The following is a 20,438-nucleotide window of genomic DNA, read 5'->3' on the forward strand; positions in this document are numbered from 1 at the left end:
ATGCGAGGTCATTGTTTATGTCAAAAAATGCCGGACAAGACAACTAAATGCTAACACTTTTGGAACATAGTCTAATTACTCAAATTTCTCTATGGAAGCTATGATGTGTTTTCTGCCCTCCCCCTTCTGCTCTCTCCTCTCTCTTCTCTTTTCTCTCTCTCTCTCTCTCTCTCTCTCTCTCTCTCTTCTCTTCTTCTCCTCTCTCTCTCTCTCTCTCTCCTCTCTCTCTCAGTCTCTCTCTCTCTCCTCCTCCTCTATGCTTCTCCTCTCGTCTCTCTCTCTTCCATCGCCATGCTAACCTTTCTTGAACTGTCTCTCTCTCTCTCTACTCCTCATATTCTCCCTTCTGCTTCCTCCGTCCCCTAATTTCCCTCTCTCAGCGTCCACTCCTCTACTCAGCCTTTTCCTCTCACCTCACATAATACCATCCTCGTCCTCCTTCTAAATCTCATCTCGTGGAAAAACGCTCTCTTCTCTCGAACAACAATCTCACCCACCTCCTCCTTTTTCCAATAAATCACAAGCTCTCCTTCCTCCGAATATCCCAATACCTCATTCTCGTTTTGAAAAAACCCAGCGGATTTCCTGACCATCTATCAAAACTATTCATCCCTCCTGGGTTACTCTCTCACCTCTCTCCTTCGCGGTGTCCTTATACAGAATTTTATCCCAAAAAACTCAACCCCCTCCAAATCAATGGTTGAACGATACAAGAAATAATCAATCTTTATTCCTTTCCAATAACAAGCTCTAAATCCATGTTTGAAATGCACTCTGTAAGTGAAATTTTTGCAGTACTACTCGTCTCTTGTTCTCGTTAAGTCCGCCTCTTTTTCGACTTCCCTCGATGATAGGTCTCCTCATACCTCTCACTTCGTGGACAGTTTTCAGCAAGCCTGACAACCTTGAAATCTTATCCCAGAAATACTCTTTCTCTCTCACGCTGTAAGATTCCTTTTTCCATAAAAACACCAAGCTCTACAATCATGTTGACCACAACTTCTTGAAAAAAAACACTATCTTTTTTCTTCATTCAATCAACAAGCTTCTTATCCAATTCTCCAGTGTTGATTTGTTCACCTAAAAAAAAAAAAAAACCCACAGCTATTTCCAAATATCCTGGTCTCTACCTACCACTTCTTTTCCATAAACAAAAAAAAGAATCTCAAATCATATACTCAAACTCTCCTCAAGCTCGTCAAATGCAATGTTGCCGAAGCCGTTCTTCCCTCTATAGACTATGAAATCCTCTCACCTATTATTCCTCTGGTTCTCTCTCTCTCTCCCTTCTAACACAACTTCTTTCCATAAACCACAGGCTCTCAATCCAATCTAGTTCTCTGTTTTGTCATGCATCTCAGATCGGTATCTCCCACTGGCATAAGAATATTTGATATTTTTTTCCTTTCTTTCTTCTTTCGCACGTACTTCTCTCCGTTCCCCCCTCTATTTCGTCTCTCTTCCTCCTCCTCTCTCGTCCCCTCATTTCTCTCTCTCTCTCTCTCTCCTTCCATCCCCATTCCTCCCTCTCATTCTCCCTCTATTCCGTTCTCTCTCCTTCTCCGCTGCTTTCTCCCTCCCATTCCCTCTATTTGACCTCTCTCCGTCTCCCTTCCTCCTACATATTCTCTCCTCTCTACTGCTCTTCTCTATCCTTGCCTACCTCTAGTTCTCTCTCTCCTCCCTTCTCCTTATTTCTCTCTCTCTCTCTCATCCTTTCCCTGGACCCTCGGATGATACCCTCATGGATTTTCGCTCTCTCTCAACCTATCTCCTGTGGAACACCATCCGTCTTTTTCACGTATTCAAGCCTCGTTCACAATCACATCATCCCCTTGAATACACCCTGAATCCAATTACAAACCACTTTTCCAACTAATTATTTAATCTACAATTCTCTCTAATCTCGCCCATTCCTCTCAAACCTCCACTCATTATTTCCCTTCGTTGTACACTCTTCCTCTCCCTAACCATCACACCTCTCTATTTCCCTCTCCTTCTCTCAATGACGCATCATTGTTGAATGCAGAAACAGATATACCCAGGCATATTTCCAATTTGATTTAAGATGTTATGAGTCAAAACTTGTAGTCAGTCAGTATTCTGCCTCACTCAATCCCCCAACCTGTTCAGGTATTTTGCACCTAGTGGTTCTGTTCAAGACTAGGGTTATGAGATCTGATCCTGAATCAGCTGTTGTTTGTCTATCTGGAAGCCTCACTGTACCTTCTCGTGTCTCTTGAGCAGCTGGTGTCTCTGCATGAAGTACTGGTCTTTCAGCTGTTGTTTAAACAACTGGTGTTTCTCCTGTAGGTGGCGCTCTTCCAGCTCCCACATGGCTGCCTCCCGTGCTGCAAGGACCAAAGACACAAACTCAGTACAAGGAAACACTGCATTACACGGAAGTTCAGCATATTATTACCAGACACAAAACCCCACCATTGTAATCAGATCTTTCATCTGTATTTCTTTGTATTTGACGTTGACGAATTTTGGCACCCAAAAAACATGTCACTAGATTTGACTAACTGGTTAGCTTGGAATGTGTTTGTGAGACACTTCCTTCAGAKGTTCATTTTCTTTCCCTTTCTAACATGGTTCATACCGTTCTATCAGCTAGTCATCAAGGCCTASAGCTTGTGAACATTTCTGTGGAGCTATTTCTATAAGCTGATGTGTATGGGATGATTGGAATCTGACCAGGCAGGGTTAGTAGGCTGCTGTTCAGTTCATGTTAGGTTCTCAGCATTAATAGGTATTATGAACTGGGTGGTTCGAACCCTGAATGCTGATTGGCTGAAAGCCGTGGTATATCAGACAGTATACCACGGGTATGACAAAACATGTATTTTTACTGCTCTAATTACATTGGCAACCAGTTTATAATAGCAATAAGGCAGCTCAGAGTTTGTGGTATATGGCCATTATACCACGGCTAAGGGTTGTATCCAGGCACTCCGTGTTGCGTCGTGCWTAATATTGGTGATATACCACACCCCCTCTCGTGCCTTATTGCTCAATTAGAGTCAAGGCCTGACGGGGCCTTAGGTTGAACTTTGTAGAGCTTCTGTTTTCAGTTATATACTGTGTCACTGTGGGTTTACGGTTTCCATCTCACACACACACAGTAAGGTTTACCATATTTCCTTTAAGTATGCTGGTGATAGCGGCTAGGGTAGACTGTGTTTCTATGTGGTGACTCTGACCTTTGTAAGGTAGTGCATCTATCCTACTGCAATGTGCAGCTGTGCTACTTGCGTCTCACACAGAGCTATGCATCTTCTGTGTGTGSTTAAGGCCGGGTTTTCCCCCTCTGAAAGGTGCTATGGCTGACTACCTATCTATAGTTTATGTATCACGCAGAGAGATGCATCTTCACCTCMGAGGAGCTGTTGTTTGTGGTTGAGACAGTCTCTCTCGATGGTGGCCAGCTCGTGTTTGTGTTGCTGGATGATCTTCTTCAGGTCGCAGTCCAGCTCCTGCTGCTGTTTCTGCAGGAACTCCTGCTCCTGAGGAAGAAGAGGGAAAGACAGCTGGATAAGTGAAGAATCTCTATATGCCCCTCAAACTCAACTCTGGACCTCAAAGCCAGTTCCACTGCATTTATTCATTGTTCCCTCTAATTGAGGACTTATTTAGACCTGGGACACCAGGTGTTTGCAATTCATTATCAGGTAGAACAGAAAASCAGCAGGCTCCAGACCTCTTAGGGTAGGAGTTGAGTACCTCTGCTCTACACTGTGTGATCCAGGCAGAAGAAGAGAGAAAGAGAGTTATATTAGTCAAATGAAAAGGCCATTAGCAGGCCAACTGAGACCAAATTCACAGAACCAAAACACACCAGGAGTCACAGYACATTGTGTCATATCTTAGTTAGTCGATGAAGTTGTTACACTTACTCAGATTGCCAATACAGCCCTAAAACCAGGCCTACAATGTCACTTGAYTAAATTAAGAAACACCAGGAGAGAACTGTGTCGGTACAGTTTAAGAGATGAACAGAAGAGAGATTCAAACCAACCCGTAATAGCACGGCAAACAGAAACCACAGGCTGACGACGCCAAACAACACGTGTCTGTCCGTCAATTTGGAATGGCTGTCTTCACCTCATCTCAACTGCTCTAGTTCCCCCAGTCGACTCCAACAGCACGAGAGAGAGTCACCGTAGAGTATRGAGGCTGGCAGACAGGTCTAGCTTGTTGATGTTACCCCCCCTATCAGGACAGACACYTAATCTGACCAACCCTACTGTATGGGGTCTGGACTATGGGTTTCCATTTAAAAAAAAGAAGAGTTTACCTGGGGATAAGTKTGGCTTGAGTTAATGGACCACACTGTGGAAGCTGGCAACAARGTGGCGACAGGACGTAGACTAGACGGACTAGATGTGCTGGGTCATCGAAAACGCCGGACGTCGGACGTCGACTGGCGGACTTGATTCGTTTATGGGCAATGCACTGCGAATGTTGTTTTTTTCATTGCTAAGTTCCAGGTTGATTGAAATGCTAAGTTTAGGGTTGATGGCATTTCCTCTWTAGAAATGTGTCGGTCAAATCCCAAAATAGAACACTGCTGCATTCCCTTTAAACCAGCCCTCCACATYTTGATCAGTCCAGGTMTTAAGGAAAGGAGAACGCCCACAAAGCATTCCACTCACACACACGCACCAATATAAACACCGCCGTCTCAAAGTCAGTGAGTGAATCTACTGCCATGTGAGAGAGCAAGAATAGGACACATTTCAAACCYAGCGGGGGAATCRTACAACTTACATCCTGCATGGGGGCGTTGAAGAGAGTGCAGGAGGACAACTGAAAAGATAGAATCATACCCTGCGCCACTCCCTGTAGATCACAACAGATTAGACCTATACTCTACGAACTCATAACATGTAGCCTGAATGCCAGTCTGTTTGTTGCATTACTGCCAACACTCGTTTTCATGCATGACCGTATGGGAAAAGGAGTTGGCAATAGTGCACAAGCAGACTGGCACTCAGGCACCATACAGCACAGTAACCTGGGCCACACATTGTAGACCAGAACAGATTATACTCTACTAATCATCAGCCACTCATCCATAAACATTGCTGGCTAAGTTAACCATTCCACTGACACACTGTTACACCCCCGTAATATACAGGCAATGTGTTCCACTGTGATTCACAGGTGGGTGGATTGTTAGAAAACYCATCAATAGTGTTGGACCGWACTGTAACTTGTGTTGGAAGATACTGTAATCCTACTTGATGAATGTTTTGAATTAAAATGACCTACTGTATAATAATACATACAAAAACTATTTTTGACCAAAAACAAACCACACAAGACAAGTTTTGAAAAAGAAGAAGAGTAGCCCAAAAATTCCCAAAGGCYCTAAATGACAGTGATCTTGAAAGCAGTCAACGGAAGAATTGGAGAGTGACATTGAAGGGACAGTCCAAGTAGGAAAGCCACACCAGAAGTGTTCCACAACAAACTACCTCTTCACGTGGAGTTGTGATTATATCCTTTTGTCCCCCCCGTTTCACGATAGCGTTTCTCTTGTGTCTGGGCTTGAMTCGCATTTCCTGTTTGAACTACGGCATGAGGCAGCCCACAAAGAAACACAACACAGTGACAGCAGAAACAACACAAGACACAACYAGGCTTTGATATGGATTTGTGTTTCAACTCATTAGCCAAAGTCTATGAGAAGTAGCCTGGTGCCAGATTTGTATGTATGCGCTGCATGAGCCAACATCTCGGACTATAGCCTAGTCGGAATCATTTGGATTCAGCACATAGGCTACAGATCTGGGATCAGGTGACGAGAAGTGACCGTTTCAGACARAGGTTATATGAACCCTATGAGAGAGATCTACTGTAACCACAGGTGTGTCAGTAAAACGCTAGCTGCTATAAATAGGCATTGGATTGTRGTGCAGATTGGGCTATCCTCTTACGATGGCACACTATGGGATTAATAGTGAGGACAGACATCTAAACATTCACATGACTGTCAATGCTAAACAAGYGAAACCCTTCCAAARAAGATTGAGAATATATCATCTCTGTCAGCTGGACTTAACTACCCTGTGAAATGTAAGACATTGAAAATAAGACTAGTTCTTAGAATTTCTTGTGGCATGATGTCACCAATACATGCATATTAAAACCACTTTTAGTGATCCAGTTCAACAGTACATCATGCATATTAAAACCACTCTTAGTGATCCAGTTCAACAGTACATCATGCATATTAAAACCACTCTTAGTGATCCAGTTCAGAGCTCATCGATAGCCTGGGAAAACAACTCATCTCTGCAAGAGTAGCTTAGTATATTTTTGTCTTTCAATAAGTGTTGTTGTTGTTGAAAAGACAACTAGTCCTTGTGGTCTTTTCCTACCAGCACTGACTTGGCTGATAGCTTCTTTACTGAGGAAAAATGTACTTGCGACAACGGTGATATGTGGTGACAACGGTGATATGTGGTGACAACGGTGATATGTGGTGACAACGGTGATATGTGGTGACAACGGTGATATGTGGTGACAACGGTGATATTCTCACCAAGCTATCTTAAGGTGACTGTAAGTTGCTCTGGATAAGAGAGTCTGCTAAATGACTAAAATGTCAAATATAACAGCAAGACATTGTAGTGCAAACAATCCTGCAAATCACAGACAGCCAATGAGAGTCCAATCGCTGCTTAGCCTAATCTAAGACGGATCAACATGTTTCTTTTCCACAAGTGTACTGTACACCGCAAGCACACACACAGCATCAGTTACAACATTCACATACCACACACACACACTAGTGTTGTCATGATACCAAAAATGTGACTTTGATAACGATACCAGGATTAGTATCATGGTACTTGATACCATCACTATACTCAATATCAAAACGATACCAAAACGATACCACGGCTAAAAAAGGCGCATTGGCCAAATGTACAGAATGGCACTTGATCCAGATKGCCATGAATGTGTTAATGAATCAGTTATACAGTCATACAATTTGACTTAGTTTTTACTAATCTAAATACATAACATAATGGTAGTCATTTATTTGAATGGTAAATCTCTATTGATAAACTGGGTAAATCAAGATGTAGCCTAGGCCTATTCACAATACAGATTAAGAAATCATAGCCACCCCCCCTTATTATATATATATATTTAAAAAATGTCTCTGCCTTTTGGGCCCCTTATGTGCTTGGGCTCCGAGGATTCAGCCCCTGTAAGCACCTGTATTAATCAGGCGCTGGGAGTGTGTGCATGCTGGTTTTGGCTGATTCAATGTGGTAACAGATGAAAAACAATCCATTTCCCTTCCATTTGTGGCCTTGTTTTATTGTACTGATCAACAACATTTGCATAGAGGAAGCAATATGTTCTTTTATAAAAGTGCGCGCTGTGTCTAACACTTAATGATGTCATTCAAACACAGTGACAGGAGAGACCTGAGGCGAGGGAGACCAAGTGAATGAATAACGTTTTTGGCAATGACTGTATGGTTTTTGGTGACAATCAGCTTTGTAATCAGCATATTTTGCATTATGGTTTGCATTACTATCACAAACAAAGTACTAGGGTAGGGAATTGATAACTTCACCTGTAWGCTAGCYAGGAAAGTTAGCCTAAAAAGCTGGAAGCTAAAAAGTTATCTTATTACATTGTAAAGTGTTCTAGCCTGTAATGAGCATTGTTTTGCAGACAGTAATTAACAGTTGCACAATTTCTACGTGCTGTGTTGCATTATTCAAGTGTGTTAACTTCTGTGCAGCATGAGAGGAGAGCTAACATGATGCAGCCCAGACTCCCAGTGTGAGCAGTGGTTCCTCAGGACAGGCTACAGCTAGCYATGGGTAAGTGAAGCAGGCACGGTGCTCTCGTGCTATAAGTGGACCGGCTGTGCTGATAGGCAGACTTGATCCTCTCTCAATCAGTAAACGACGTGAGACACATTTGACAGAAGAACCGAAAGTACTGAACCGTTTTTCATGTTCTAGTATAGAAAAAGCACAGAAGRTTGGGTAAACCGTGCAACACTAACACACACTGCCAACTACTTCCTTACCTCTTTCTTGTGGTTCTTGAGCATGTTCTGGAACTTGGACAGCTCCTTGTCCTGCTCGGCCTTGATGCGCTTGGCCTCGTCCCTCAGCCGGTTGGTGTGCTCCTGCTCCAGCCTCTCGATGGTCTGCTTCTGCTGTCTCTCCAGGTTCTCCACTTCCTGGTCGTAGTGGCGCTTCTTACTCTGTAGAAGGAGGATGTCATTTTGATTCGGTGTCAGTTCGTCACTTTCGCTAGAAATATAACTCGTTTTCAAACACTGGTCATCAATGAAAGATTGGCATATTACAGAAAGCGATGGCATTTCAATGGCATCCCGTTTGCCTTGGATTTACTAGCTGGCTAGTGGATTCAGTCTCTGTCTAAACTGTGAGTGGCAGGTTGACTGACATACAGGAGGATTTACCTAGTCCAGAAATAAGTCATGACGTAACAGGAGCAAAAGGCACATGGAAGCTGTGGTGTGGACGGGACATACCTCTAATACTGGACCAACTGGTCTTACTGGGCTAATTCAGCTTACTGTTTCACAGTCATGTGTGGTTTAGCATGCTCCTTCAGGATCGGTTGTGACCACACCAGTAGGCAATCTTCTGTCACTGTGCTAGGTTGGACACAGTGTGACTGGGGCCAGGGTTGCGAATAGGCAATTATAGTACTACAGCACTACATGCAATTACAGTACTACACGGTACCGTTCAATAGGTKTCAAAGCACCTCCCARTGAGGCTTTGACAAGATAGATAGTGACTCACGGTCGTCTCCTGTTCGAAGCGGCGGCATATCTGCTCTTTCTGCTGCTGCAGTTTATTGCTGAGCTGCTGCTGGGCCCTCTGTTCCTCTTTTTGCAGGAAACGCAGCTCCCTCAGCTCCTGACGCCTGGGAGAGGAGGGGGAAAAAACCATGAGAGAGGAACATCTTTTTCTCCAAAAGGAGATTAAACAACCCAAAGCAATGGAGGAAGGGTCTCTCTCAAGAGACCAATGAAAACGTTATATAACAAGATATCTCTATGCATGCGACTCAGTAGCACTTTGATATGCAAATGAACTGAGGACAAAAGGGGGTGCAACTCAATATTAGGAGGGTGTTAATGTTTTGTACACTCAATATACTAAAATAGCTACATTCACTAGTTCATGCAGTTCAGTTAAGCTTGAGCTTAGGCTCTAATACTGCAGGAGCTTATACTGCAGGAGAGATGGATTATATCTTTGCATAGTATTGGCATATATTTCAATGCATAATGCTCAAAATGCTAATTCATGTAAATSAATCTTTACCTGAGGAACCTCATCTCCTCGTTCTTGGTGTCATTGTCGGTGATGATCTTCGACGTCGTCACGCTAACCTCGACTCCATCCACCACGAACCTACGGGTCTTCTTCAGTGTCTTCTTCTGGCGCTTGGTGTCCTGAAAAACAAAATGGTGGCACTAAATATACCATCAATATACTGTAGTTGGACTACTTCATGGGATAAAGCGGTCACTATAAACATTACAATTCATAAGCATTTATATAACACCGATAATAATGTATGAAGCATTTATAATGGTGTATTCATGAGGGTTATTACTGGATTACTTAGCTATTACCAATGGATTTGATCAAAGACATCCTCTAAAGAGAGTGTATTGTGATGCCGTACCTGTATGGAGAGGGGTCCTGGCTCCTTGGTTTTGGTCAGGAAGCTGGAGATGGACAGGTTCATGTCTATGCTGCCGTTATCTGCAGCAGAACTACTCCCAGAGTCCGAATCCCTCTCCTTCTCATCCTTAGACTTCACTGGAGTCCCTGTCTCCGCAGTTMGCTTATACTCCACTCTCTCTTTCTCTCCTTCCTCCTCTTTACAGACCGCTGGAGATGCAGGTGTGAGTTTGTCTTCCACCTTAGTCTCCTCTGGGTTTGTCACGGTAACCTTTGCTTCCCTGCTAAGCTCCTCGTTGGCTGGTTCCTCCTCAACTTCCATCTTGTCTCCTGTTGGCTTTTCCTTGGCCTCTGACCCTTCTGCGGTGATCTCATTCGTCTGGACCTCAGCTGTGTCCACTTCCTTTTCATCTTGATTGGATATGGCCAGTTGTTCCATCTCCTTGTCGGCTATGGTGACTTCAGCATTGGAAATGGTTCCTTCTAGTTGGGGCTCTGCTGGTTTCTCAGCTGGTTCTGAAGAAGCTATCTCACTGGGTTCTGTTGGGGAAACCTCTGTTATTTCTGGAACCTTCTCCTCCTCTTCCTTCACCTCTACTGCTTTCTCACTGGCTTCTGTTGTCTCTCCATTTATTGGAACACCAAGGGTCTCATCCATTTTCTCCACTTCTGCAGGGACAGCAGGCTCCTCGACCAAGCTAGTGTCCACAACCAGGTTCTCCTCTGGRTTGARYACGCTTGGTTCAGGGARCTTTTCAACAATCTGTGGTGTTYGYATAACCGGTTCAGCCTTCTCCGGTAAAGACTCTAAGATGGAGGCTGAGGGAGACTGAGGGAGTTTCTCATCCTCCGAGCTGGCAACACTGGCATCGGACGGTGCACGTTTGTGACCCTGAAGAAAACGTGATGAAAATCAAAATGTAGGTTAAAATAATCAATAGATAATGTCTCGATTAGCTTTCAAATAATAGAACTGTGAGAATGATTCTAAATAAATCCTTCTAACCAAGTCAATAATTTTCCTTATTTTAGTCCAGTCAGTACAGACTGCAGCCTGTTCTTTATAATAAACGATGAAGACCACAGAAGAATACACACTGTCCATCTATAACGTTTCGCACTCTTTCGTGTGGTTATTTTTCTAACCGAGCTGTCTGTGGTGTAACATACCCGCTGTGTCTCTCCATCCTCCTCCTCCTCTTCCTCCTTGTGTTCCTCAATCTCCTCGTAAACCTCAGCCTTTGCTTCAGCGATCAGCTCCCTCAGCGGTCTGCTGTCTGTCACAGTACTCAAAAATGGATGCTGCAACGATAAAAGAAAAAGATGCATYATATTGAGGACACTTTTAGATATGAAGACTACTATGTCCTCTTGAAGTGTACTACTTACGCCGCATCTGAAAAGACAACATAAATATTTGTGCGATTTCAATATTGCAGTGAGGTGCAATTGAGACACATCACACAAATCAAGATACACAATTTAAAGAATAATACAGTGTACAAAACATGACATAGACTAACCAGGTGAATCCAGGTGAAAGCTATGATCCCTTATTGATGTCACCTGTTAAATCCACTTCAATCAGTGTTGATGAAGGGGAGGAGACAGGTTAAATAAGGATTTTGAAGCCTTGAGACAATTCAAACATGGATCGTGTATGTCTGCCATTCAGAGGGTGAATGGGCAAGACAAAATATTTAAGTGCCTTTGAATGGGGTATGATAGTAAGGGGCCAGGCGCACCAGTTTGAGTGTGTCAAGAACTGCAACGCTGCTGGGTTTTTCACACTCAACAGTTTCCTGTGTGTATCAAGAATGGTCCACCACTCAAAGGACATCCAGCCAACTTGACAACTGTGGGAAGCGTTGGAGTCAACATGGGCCAGCATCCCTCTGGAACACTTTCTAAACCTTGTAGTCCATGCATCGATGAGTTGAGCCTGTTCTGAGGGCAAAATGGGGTGCAACTCAACATTATGAATGTGTTCCTAATGTTTTGTCCACTCAGTGTATATTTAGTCAAAAATGTGAAGTACAATCTTCATAACAACTCAAAACAATCTGATTAATACACAAAGCACACTGTCTTCCCTACTTTAAGGTACTGCAGTCATAATGCATCCCTTTTCCAAACACCAAAACCAAAGTCTTACCTTATCCTTCTTTTGCCAGGACACTGAACATAATCAATCGCCGGCCTAAGAATATGCAGCTTCTTCGCTATCAACAAGTTCGTCGGTGGTATACTACTATTCAGTATTTTATAACGATACTCCTGTTGTACTGTCCCACACTGAGCTCATGTGTGTTTATGTCCTCCGTACGCCTTATAGTCTTACTGTCCGTCTGGAAGTAATTCTGTCTAGCTTGGCGGTCGCTCTTTAAACCCTTTCGGAAAGAAAAGCCTGTTGTGCTGACGGAGGCGCAGAGGGGATAAGTAAGTGTCGTTAGCACGCTAGCTAGCACACCAGGTACCTGGCTGACACAGACATACCTTAGATGCACCGGCTGAGCAGCTATCGCATCATGATCAGGGCCAATATGGCCATGTATTTAATTTGACAGGTGGCCGTGGGGCGGAGTGCTGTGCTAGGGGGCGGGGGGGTGAGGGAAAAAACAGGAGGAGGTGGGGTGAGGAGGAGAGGAGGTGGGGTGAGGAGAAGAGGAGGGGGGCTGAGGAGAAGAGGAGGTGGGGCGAGGGAACAAAGGGGAAAGTGAGGGCAAAAGGGGGCAACAGGTGTGTCACCATTACCTGTAGAAGTTGTGCCACATTCCATCTGTTGTCCACATTCTTATCGAGACACTTTCTTAGGAAAGCACTGAACTCTGGAGACCTGAAGAGAGTGAATGGAGATCACTTGTAATAACTACAACATTGAAAATGGGCTACAATTAAACAGTGTCATGTATAGAACCATCTCAACAGATATGGCAAGTGCAGAGAGGAGTGAATTAGTGATACAATCTCTCTAGGCAAGAAAGTGCAAGAAGAGGAACATTGTGCAGAGTGACAGCGTATCAAAAGGGCATTTCTTCCTTCCCATTTAATTGAGGGTTCCTGAAGCCAAACCTAGACAGAAATAACTTGTCTGCCAGGCTGCCACATCACTGACTGACACGCCAGACTTACCAGCGCGACGGCTGCATCAGGGTAGGAGGATCGGCCTTGGCTATTTTCAGCAGGACTCTCATAGGGTTCATCTCGTGGTTGGGAGGCTCAATCTGGGCCATCTCGATCAGAGTCACCCCCAGGGACCAGATGTCAGCCTTGTAGTCGTACGGACGGTCCTTAAACGTCTCACACATCACCACCTCCGGGGCCATCCTGGGACCAATCAGAGAAACCAATCAGAGAAAAGGAAATGTTTCAGTGAAATATGAATGACCAATGAAAAAGGGACAAAATATATTAGGTGAAACGCAAATGACTATGAAACGAATTGTGTGGAAATGTGGAATTGTAGCATTTTTTGTACAGTAATATTGGGATTTTGTAAGGTTTAAATAAATTGAAATGCAAGTAAATATTTGTTTGGGGGGAGAATACATTAAAAAGTATATCAAGATGACTGGCAAATTTAGAAGAATGGAGAGAAATAGTAATTTGATGAATTACGACAACATGACATGTTTTCATGTTTGACTCACCAGTATGGCGTCCCGATGAAAGAGTCTCTCCTCTGTAGTGTTTTGGTATTTTTGGCCGACACACCAAAGTCAGCTGAAACACAGATGGGAAACAGTGCTGCTATTAGCAACTAGGGTACAACATGTTGTTGTTGTTCATAAGAATTAACCTAAGCCATGGGTATTCACCCTGTGGTCTGCGGCCCCTAGAGGTACTGCAGGGGGTCCACAAAAATATATACAGTATATATTGAAGTGTTTTTAAATGTTTTTTACTTAAATGTTTTTATTAATATCGCTAGCATCAACACAATATTTTTTAAATGACATACACTACCGTTAAAAAGTTTGGGGTCACTTAGAAAATGTCCTTGTTTTTGAAAGAAAAGCATTAAAATAACATAAAATTGATCAGAAATACAGTGTAGACATTGTTCATGTTGTAAATAACTATTGTAGTTGGAAACGGCTGATTTTTGATGGAATATCTACATAGGTGTACAGAGGCCCATTATCAGCAACCATCACTCCTGTGTTCCAATGGCACGTTGTGTTAGCTAATCCAAGTTTATCATATTAAAAGGCTAACTGATCATTAGAAAACCCTTTTGCAAGTATGTTAGCACAGCTGAAAACTGTTGTCCTGATTAAAGAAGCATTACAACTGGCCTTCTTTAGACTAGTTGAGTATTCTTTCAAGAACAAGAACATTTCTAAGTGACCCCGAACTTTTGAACAGTAGAGTACCTACAGTAGAAAATAGGATATTATCTTATTTCTAATGATGTCAACTATATTTCTCAACTACTAACATCGAGCAAATTACACTCACTGTATCTGACATAGGCTTTGAAAATGCATCCGCGAATAGGCTACTAGTGTGGCAAGTGCCGCTGGCTGCTGGTAAGCTTTCTTGACTTGGACATAGATTTTTTGCCTACACATGGCTAACCTTTGTTTAACCAGATAAAAAGGTGCTCTTAGCGAAAATGTGTTTGGTGTTACCATTCTAGCTAATAGGCTATGTTCAGGACCACAATGGAAATAAGTCCCAGACGTTATTGTGTTTTATCCCCTAGGATTTCACTCATGTGCATGTGTCTTTTTCAGGTGTGATTGTTTTTTTAATATGGTCAAATGAATAAAAATGTGGCCTCCTGAGTGGCGCAGCGGTCTGCATCTCAGTGCAAGAGGCGTCACTACAGTCCCTGGTTCGAATCCAGGCTGTATCACATCCGGCCATGATTGGGAGTCCCATAGGTCGGCGTACAATTGGCCCAGCTTCGTCCGGGTTTGGCCGTCATTGTAAATAAGAATTTGTTCTGTGCTGACTTGCCTAGTTAAATAAAGGTTACATTTAAAAAATAATAAACCAAACAATTATGTGAGAGTTCCTCTTCCAATTATAACACAGCTAGAAGAAGGAGCCAGATGTCTCACCGGATGGATAAATCTGAAGCATCTGCTTAAAACTACCAAATATAATGATGAGAGGAAGTCCAGTGGCGGGAAGCGGGAGAAGCTGAAGCTAGATGAAACTTGTCGACATTTGACAAATTTACTCATTGATTAAACAATACAGTTCTCTTCCAAAAAACTAAAATATCTGTTATGAACAGAGTGCCCTAAGTTTTGTAGACTTGACCCTTTAGAAACAATTAGACAAAATTGCATTGTTTGAGTGCACGGGCGAATTGAGTTATTGCACACCCTCAGTTCACAGACTAGGCGTTCCCTAACAGAAATATGCAAATAGATGCTAGAACGTGCCAATAGGATTGCGCTAGCTGGTGCTTGGCTCTGCCCAAACCTGGCTTGTTCTGCCCATTAAGCTTACTTTTCTCCCATTGGGAACAACACTGGTGGTGTATCTTGGGTTAGTTACCAGTATCTTTGATTATGATGTGGGAGGTCAAAATAATGAAAAACTATCTACCAAATTTATTAATTGAAACATGTTAATTACTTATCCTTGCCAGTATCATTCACCTGATGATAAGACAAGACATGTGACATTTTGTTTTCTGCTAACGTATGATAGTGGTCCCAGGGTCACTGGCTTTCCTGAGAGGGGGTCTCTGGGCAAGAAAATGTTGAAGACCCCTGGCCTAACCCAATCTATACAAGTTAAACAATTGTTTCTGAAATACATATAGGCCTTCAGCCAAATCCAGGCTTATTCAAAAGCATAACAGTAATCATGTTAGCGACACGAAAAACATGCAACAACAAAACGTATTTTTACGTAACGAGTGCATCTGTACAATGACATCATGTGTTGTTTATAACAGAGTGTGTGTGTGTGTGTGTGTGTATGTACGTGTTATTGTGTGTGTTTGTGATTAATCTTTCACACAAAGTCTCTCACTGCCTGTCACTGACATGCAAACAGGCACTTTCACAGCCACCTTTGTTGTCACTGTACTGATACAAACCCTACTTTGTTCTGCATTATCACATCAAGCCTGTTACAGGCACAAAGTTATGACTCATCCTAATACACAACCTACTGCATGATGAGTCGGGAGCTCACTGTGTGGAGCACCCCTCACTGTTTACCAATATGACAGAACAATGATGACATGCAGGCTTTCCTAACACGCAATCGATTTGTAGGCAGTTAGCATTGGCATAACTGAGTGACATAAGTGATTCGTAGATGACGGCTACAATATTACGTGATGGAATATTTCTGTCTGCATATTGTGTTATAAATGTTATGATAAACCTAACAAACAAATACCACCTTATTCCTATTTTTTCTCTTCCACATCTGCGCTAAACATATTTGGTGTTTCATAGCGGTGATATCATGCGTTTATTTTTGACTAAATGCACCAACAGGTGCACTCGCTAACTTCCAAGAATGCACTTCTACGGTGTATCCAAAAACTCCCCCTGACACTATTAAAAGCGGCAATATGTAACTATTTGGTGAACATAGAAATGTCACATAGAAATGTGAGTTATAAATTGTTCTCATTGACAGCAAGTCTAAGAAGCGGTAGATCTGTTCTGTGTGTGCTATTTCTATGATTCCCGTTCTTATGTTTTGTTTTTGTGTCTTTTACTTTTGGTTTTGTAAACCAGCTTCAAACGCTGAAAATATGGTTGCAGTCATTGCAGCTGAAAGTGGCACAACCAGTTATTGAGTGTAAGGGGGAAATTACTTTTTCACACAGGGGAATTGCTTGTTGCATAACTTTGTTAATTAAAGAAATAAGTATCCATTTGATTGGTTATTTGTAAACTCAGGTTCCCTTTATCTAATATTAGGTTTTGGTTGAAGATCTGATAACATTCAGCATAAAAAAAAATATGCAAAAACAGGGGCAAATACTTTTTCAAGGCACTGTACAATATTTTGGATTATTAAAAATGTATTTCACAGCGGTTTAGATGGTACAATGATTCTCTACACATTGCTTGTTTTGTCACAAACTGAAATTAGGCGAACTATTATAATTTTAGCAACCAGGAAATGGTGGAGCGACAGCCGAATAGCCTTTTTTTCTAAGAGTGTATGGTAGTGCATTCTACCTTAGTGGTGGTGTGCATTGACTGTAAAAGTGTCTTCTACTAAAGGACTAAATGTACATGTGAAGCACAGATAGTTGGTTAGGACAGTGGTTTTCAAACCTCTCCAAGGGGACCCCTGGACGTTTCACAATTTTGTTGTAGCCCTGAACTACATCACCTGAAACACCTATCCAGGGGTTTGATTGTTGACAAGTTGCGTCAGGTGTGCTAGCTGTGGAATAGTTCTAATACATGGGACGGCTGCGGGTCCCCAGGGAGAGGTTTGTGAAACACAGGGTTAGGTAACTCCCAGCCCCTCTTCCCCAGTCTCTTACCCAGTTTGACGTCTCCGTTCAGGGATAGCAGGATGTTCCCAGCCTTCAGGTCTCTGTGGATCACCTTGTTGTCGTGGAGGTAGAGGAGAGCCTGGAGGGTCTGCTTACACACCACCCGGATCTGGGGCTCCGTCAGGGGCCTCTCTAGCTCTGAGGGACCGGGGCCACATAAACACATACTTAGCATTCCTCCTCACACACTGGGTTTCACTCACACTGGGTTTCACTCACGCAGTCATGCAGTCGCAGTCACACACACACCCTCAGTAACAGGACTGAGCTGGCTTACGGCTGTATCAATGAAGAATGTTAATACTGATACCTTATCAATGTAGTATGAGGGTGGTCMACATCGTGTTGGTGCTAATCACTGGTAGTTCAATATCAGTTAACTGTTAACTATACTGTTTTATATCCATCACATTTCAGTCACATAATAATGTTAAATACATGACCATTGTTACCAATGATTTATCACTCATCTGCTTATCATATTCTTTAGAAGTAGGATGTAGGAAGGCTGACTCACCCAGCATGACGGCATCCACCGCTCCACCTGCACAGAACTCGATCAGGATCTACAAAATAAGAGAAGAATGGTTACAGTAGATCCAGTACAGTGGATTAAAGAAAACTAACAGCATTCATCTAATGAGGTAAAAATACCATAACAGCTTAAATACCATAGTAACAGGTAAACACACCCTACATTTACAACAAACAACAGTACTTTGAGTGTTTACAGCTATACATAGACCCTTTTCCATTGTACTATAGGCTAAGACGTCACTGTGTCATGTGGTCTTTGTCAATGGAGTCCTGTCTGGACCCAGTAGCATTACAATTCAATGCAAAGGGTCTTAAAGGGTCTCAAGTTCAATGATATCAAGACGCAACACCTATCCATCACGTAGGCCTAAGTTGTTACACTATGGACCAGCAACCTTCTCCCCTCCATACCAGCTGAGGTACCTTTCCCCAAATAGGATTAGGAGTTTCCATGCACGCCTCAGGTGGGAGGGGGCTATCTTTAGCTGTAGCAGCGATGAGGCTAGGTATTTGGAGGAGAGAGACAGCTAGCCATTCAGTGTAGGGAGGTAGTATCGTCGACTAGCATAGTCCTGATACGTCCATAGACTTTGGACTGTATCAGGGCTATAGCCTAACCTAGCCTAGCATGCTGCGAACACTACGTACACAACAGAGAAACAATTAGGCTAACAAAAACAAAACAAGCTCAATTTATCCACGGCCCTACCGTGCTCAACACAGTAAAAATTGAGTTAGTTAGGGCTGAGTAGAATAGAGAAATGCTACTGACAGTGAAACAATGGAAGACATATTTGATGAGAGGTGCCAAGAAGAGGAAGACAAAACACACTTCCTCAATGTAACACAGTCAATGAGAAATTATAGGTACTCTCTATTCTCCTTTTGGCTAGTATTTAGAGGGAAGTTGACCTGCTCACCTATTGAGGTTTAGAGTCAAACATAATTATTGCAACAATGACCCGTGTGACCTTAATAAGAAGAACCCCCCCCAAAAATGTAACATTTTTTTAGGAGGTAGACCAGCTTTAATATTGCAGATAGATTGTGGCTTCCATCAATGTAATTGTCTGCATCATTTCCAATCCCCCATATACAACAACAACAACAATCCTTTACTATGTTCCCCTAACCCTACCATCCCTCCCCCAATTGGAGTAAACTAATGGACAACAACTCTTAGGCTTCTACTTCCAGATTATACATACTATATACATTTCACAGACACAGTATATTTTACAATAGTTATCTTTTTGTTTGTTTTTAGTCCCATCCTTCAGCTCCTCAACCCTCCCATCTATCTCTGAACACCATCCAGTTGATTTCTATTTGCCATATATTTTTCAACTGTGCTGTGAGATTTTACAAAAGATGAACCAATTCTTAGTTTAGCCTTATTACAACCATATCAAACATAAAAATAAACAAAAACCTTTCATTCTACCCAACAAAACTCTTGTAAAATAAGACAGTATGCTCTGCCTAGCCCAAGCTTTGAAACAGTCTTGTCATTCATACAGGCCCTTGTAGTGTTGTTTCACTGGTAGGCGGGCTGTTGTTTTAGTCCAGCTGCATGTACAATAGTGTACAATAGGCCAAACAGTGGGTCTTTACAGTGGCAGGCGGGTAGAGAGGAACTACAGGGCTGTCACCATGACTTCCTCTCCCAGCACACACACAGCCCTCTGAGGAGCCATTCATTCTCAGGACACAACTCTGAGATAGCAGCTGTGTGGCTAAGATCCTAACCAAAGGTTAAAAAGGTCAGGTAAATTGTGGTTTGGGAGACAAAGATATGCAACATATGAAAAAAGAGGCATATGCTCTGACCCGTGATTAGGCCTAACAGTCGAAGGTCAAGTACATTGTGGTTAGGATAGGAAATTAGAATGGCTGAGTCTGCGGATCTGTAGGTAACAGCCCCGTCCCTTTTCCCCGGAGCTGAAGATCTGAATCACGTACTGCGCATGTTTCTTTATCTTTACGCAAATAATGTTGTGGTCAACCTCCATTCACATTTCTCACTGTCAATCGTTAATGATCATTCTTTAAGTTTTACCAGTGAAAAGTCCATGAAGCATCTACATGCCAACCATTTGATCTCAATCAGTTTCATGGGGATATGCATTTACTGTGCCTTCGGAAAGTATTCAGACCCCTTGACTTTCTTCACATTTTGTTACGTTACAGCCTTATCCTAAAATGGATTAAATATATATTTCTCAGCAATCTACACACAAAACCCCATAATGATTAAGCGAAAACAGGTTTGTAGAATTTTTTGCAAATTAATTAAAAAACACATTTACATAACTATTCAAACCCTTTGCTATGAGACTCGAAATTGAGTTCAGTTACATTCTGTTTCCATTGATCATCCTTGAAATGTTTCTACAACTTGATTGGAGTCCACCTGTGGTAAATTAAATTGATTGGACATGATTTGGAAAGGCACACACCTGTCTATATAAGGTCCCACAGTTGACAGTGTATGTCAGAGCAAAAGCCATGAGGTCGAAGGAATTGTCTGTAGTTCTCAGAGACAGGATTGTGTCGAGGCACAGATCTGGGGAAGGGTACCAAAACATTTATGCAGCATTGAAGGTCCCCAAGAACACAGTGGCCTCTATCAGTCTTAAATGGAAGACGTTTGGAACCACCAAGACTCTTCCTAGAGCTGGCCGCCCGGCCAA

General features: G+C 42.6%; 1 protein-coding gene across 1 annotated transcript in view; it reads right to left on the reverse strand.

Moving 5' to 3' along the window:
* The window catches only part of LOC111979261 (STE20-like serine/threonine-protein kinase), a 37,103-nt gene that overhangs the window by 10,982 nt on the left and 5,683 nt on the right, over positions 1–20,438 (reverse strand). Inside the window, exons 3-17 of the mRNA XM_070448961.1 lie at positions 17,726–17,774; positions 17,197–17,346; positions 13,364–13,436; positions 12,846–13,040; positions 12,468–12,549; positions 10,884–11,015; positions 9,715–10,605; positions 9,348–9,478; positions 8,820–8,943; positions 8,069–8,248; positions 5,484–5,579; positions 4,774–4,845; positions 3,380–3,509; positions 2,222–2,351; positions 929–935 (exon numbers count right to left, since the gene is read on the reverse strand). Of these exons, the coding sequence (XP_070305062.1) occupies positions 929–935; positions 2,222–2,351; positions 3,380–3,509; positions 4,774–4,845; positions 5,484–5,579; positions 8,069–8,248; positions 8,820–8,943; positions 9,348–9,478; positions 9,715–10,605; positions 10,884–11,015; positions 12,468–12,549; positions 12,846–13,040; positions 13,364–13,436; positions 17,197–17,346; positions 17,726–17,774 (2,442 nt within the window). The remainder of the gene's footprint in view (positions 1–928; positions 936–2,221; positions 2,352–3,379; positions 3,510–4,773; positions 4,846–5,483; positions 5,580–8,068; positions 8,249–8,819; positions 8,944–9,347; positions 9,479–9,714; positions 10,606–10,883; positions 11,016–12,467; positions 12,550–12,845; positions 13,041–13,363; positions 13,437–17,196; positions 17,347–17,725; positions 17,775–20,438) is intronic.

The sequence above is a fragment of the Salvelinus sp. IW2-2015 genome, linkage group LG1 (genome assembly GCF_002910315.2).
Source record: "Salvelinus sp. IW2-2015 linkage group LG1, ASM291031v2, whole genome shotgun sequence".
Lineage (NCBI taxonomy): Eukaryota > Metazoa > Chordata > Actinopteri > Salmoniformes > Salmonidae > Salvelinus > Salvelinus sp. IW2-2015.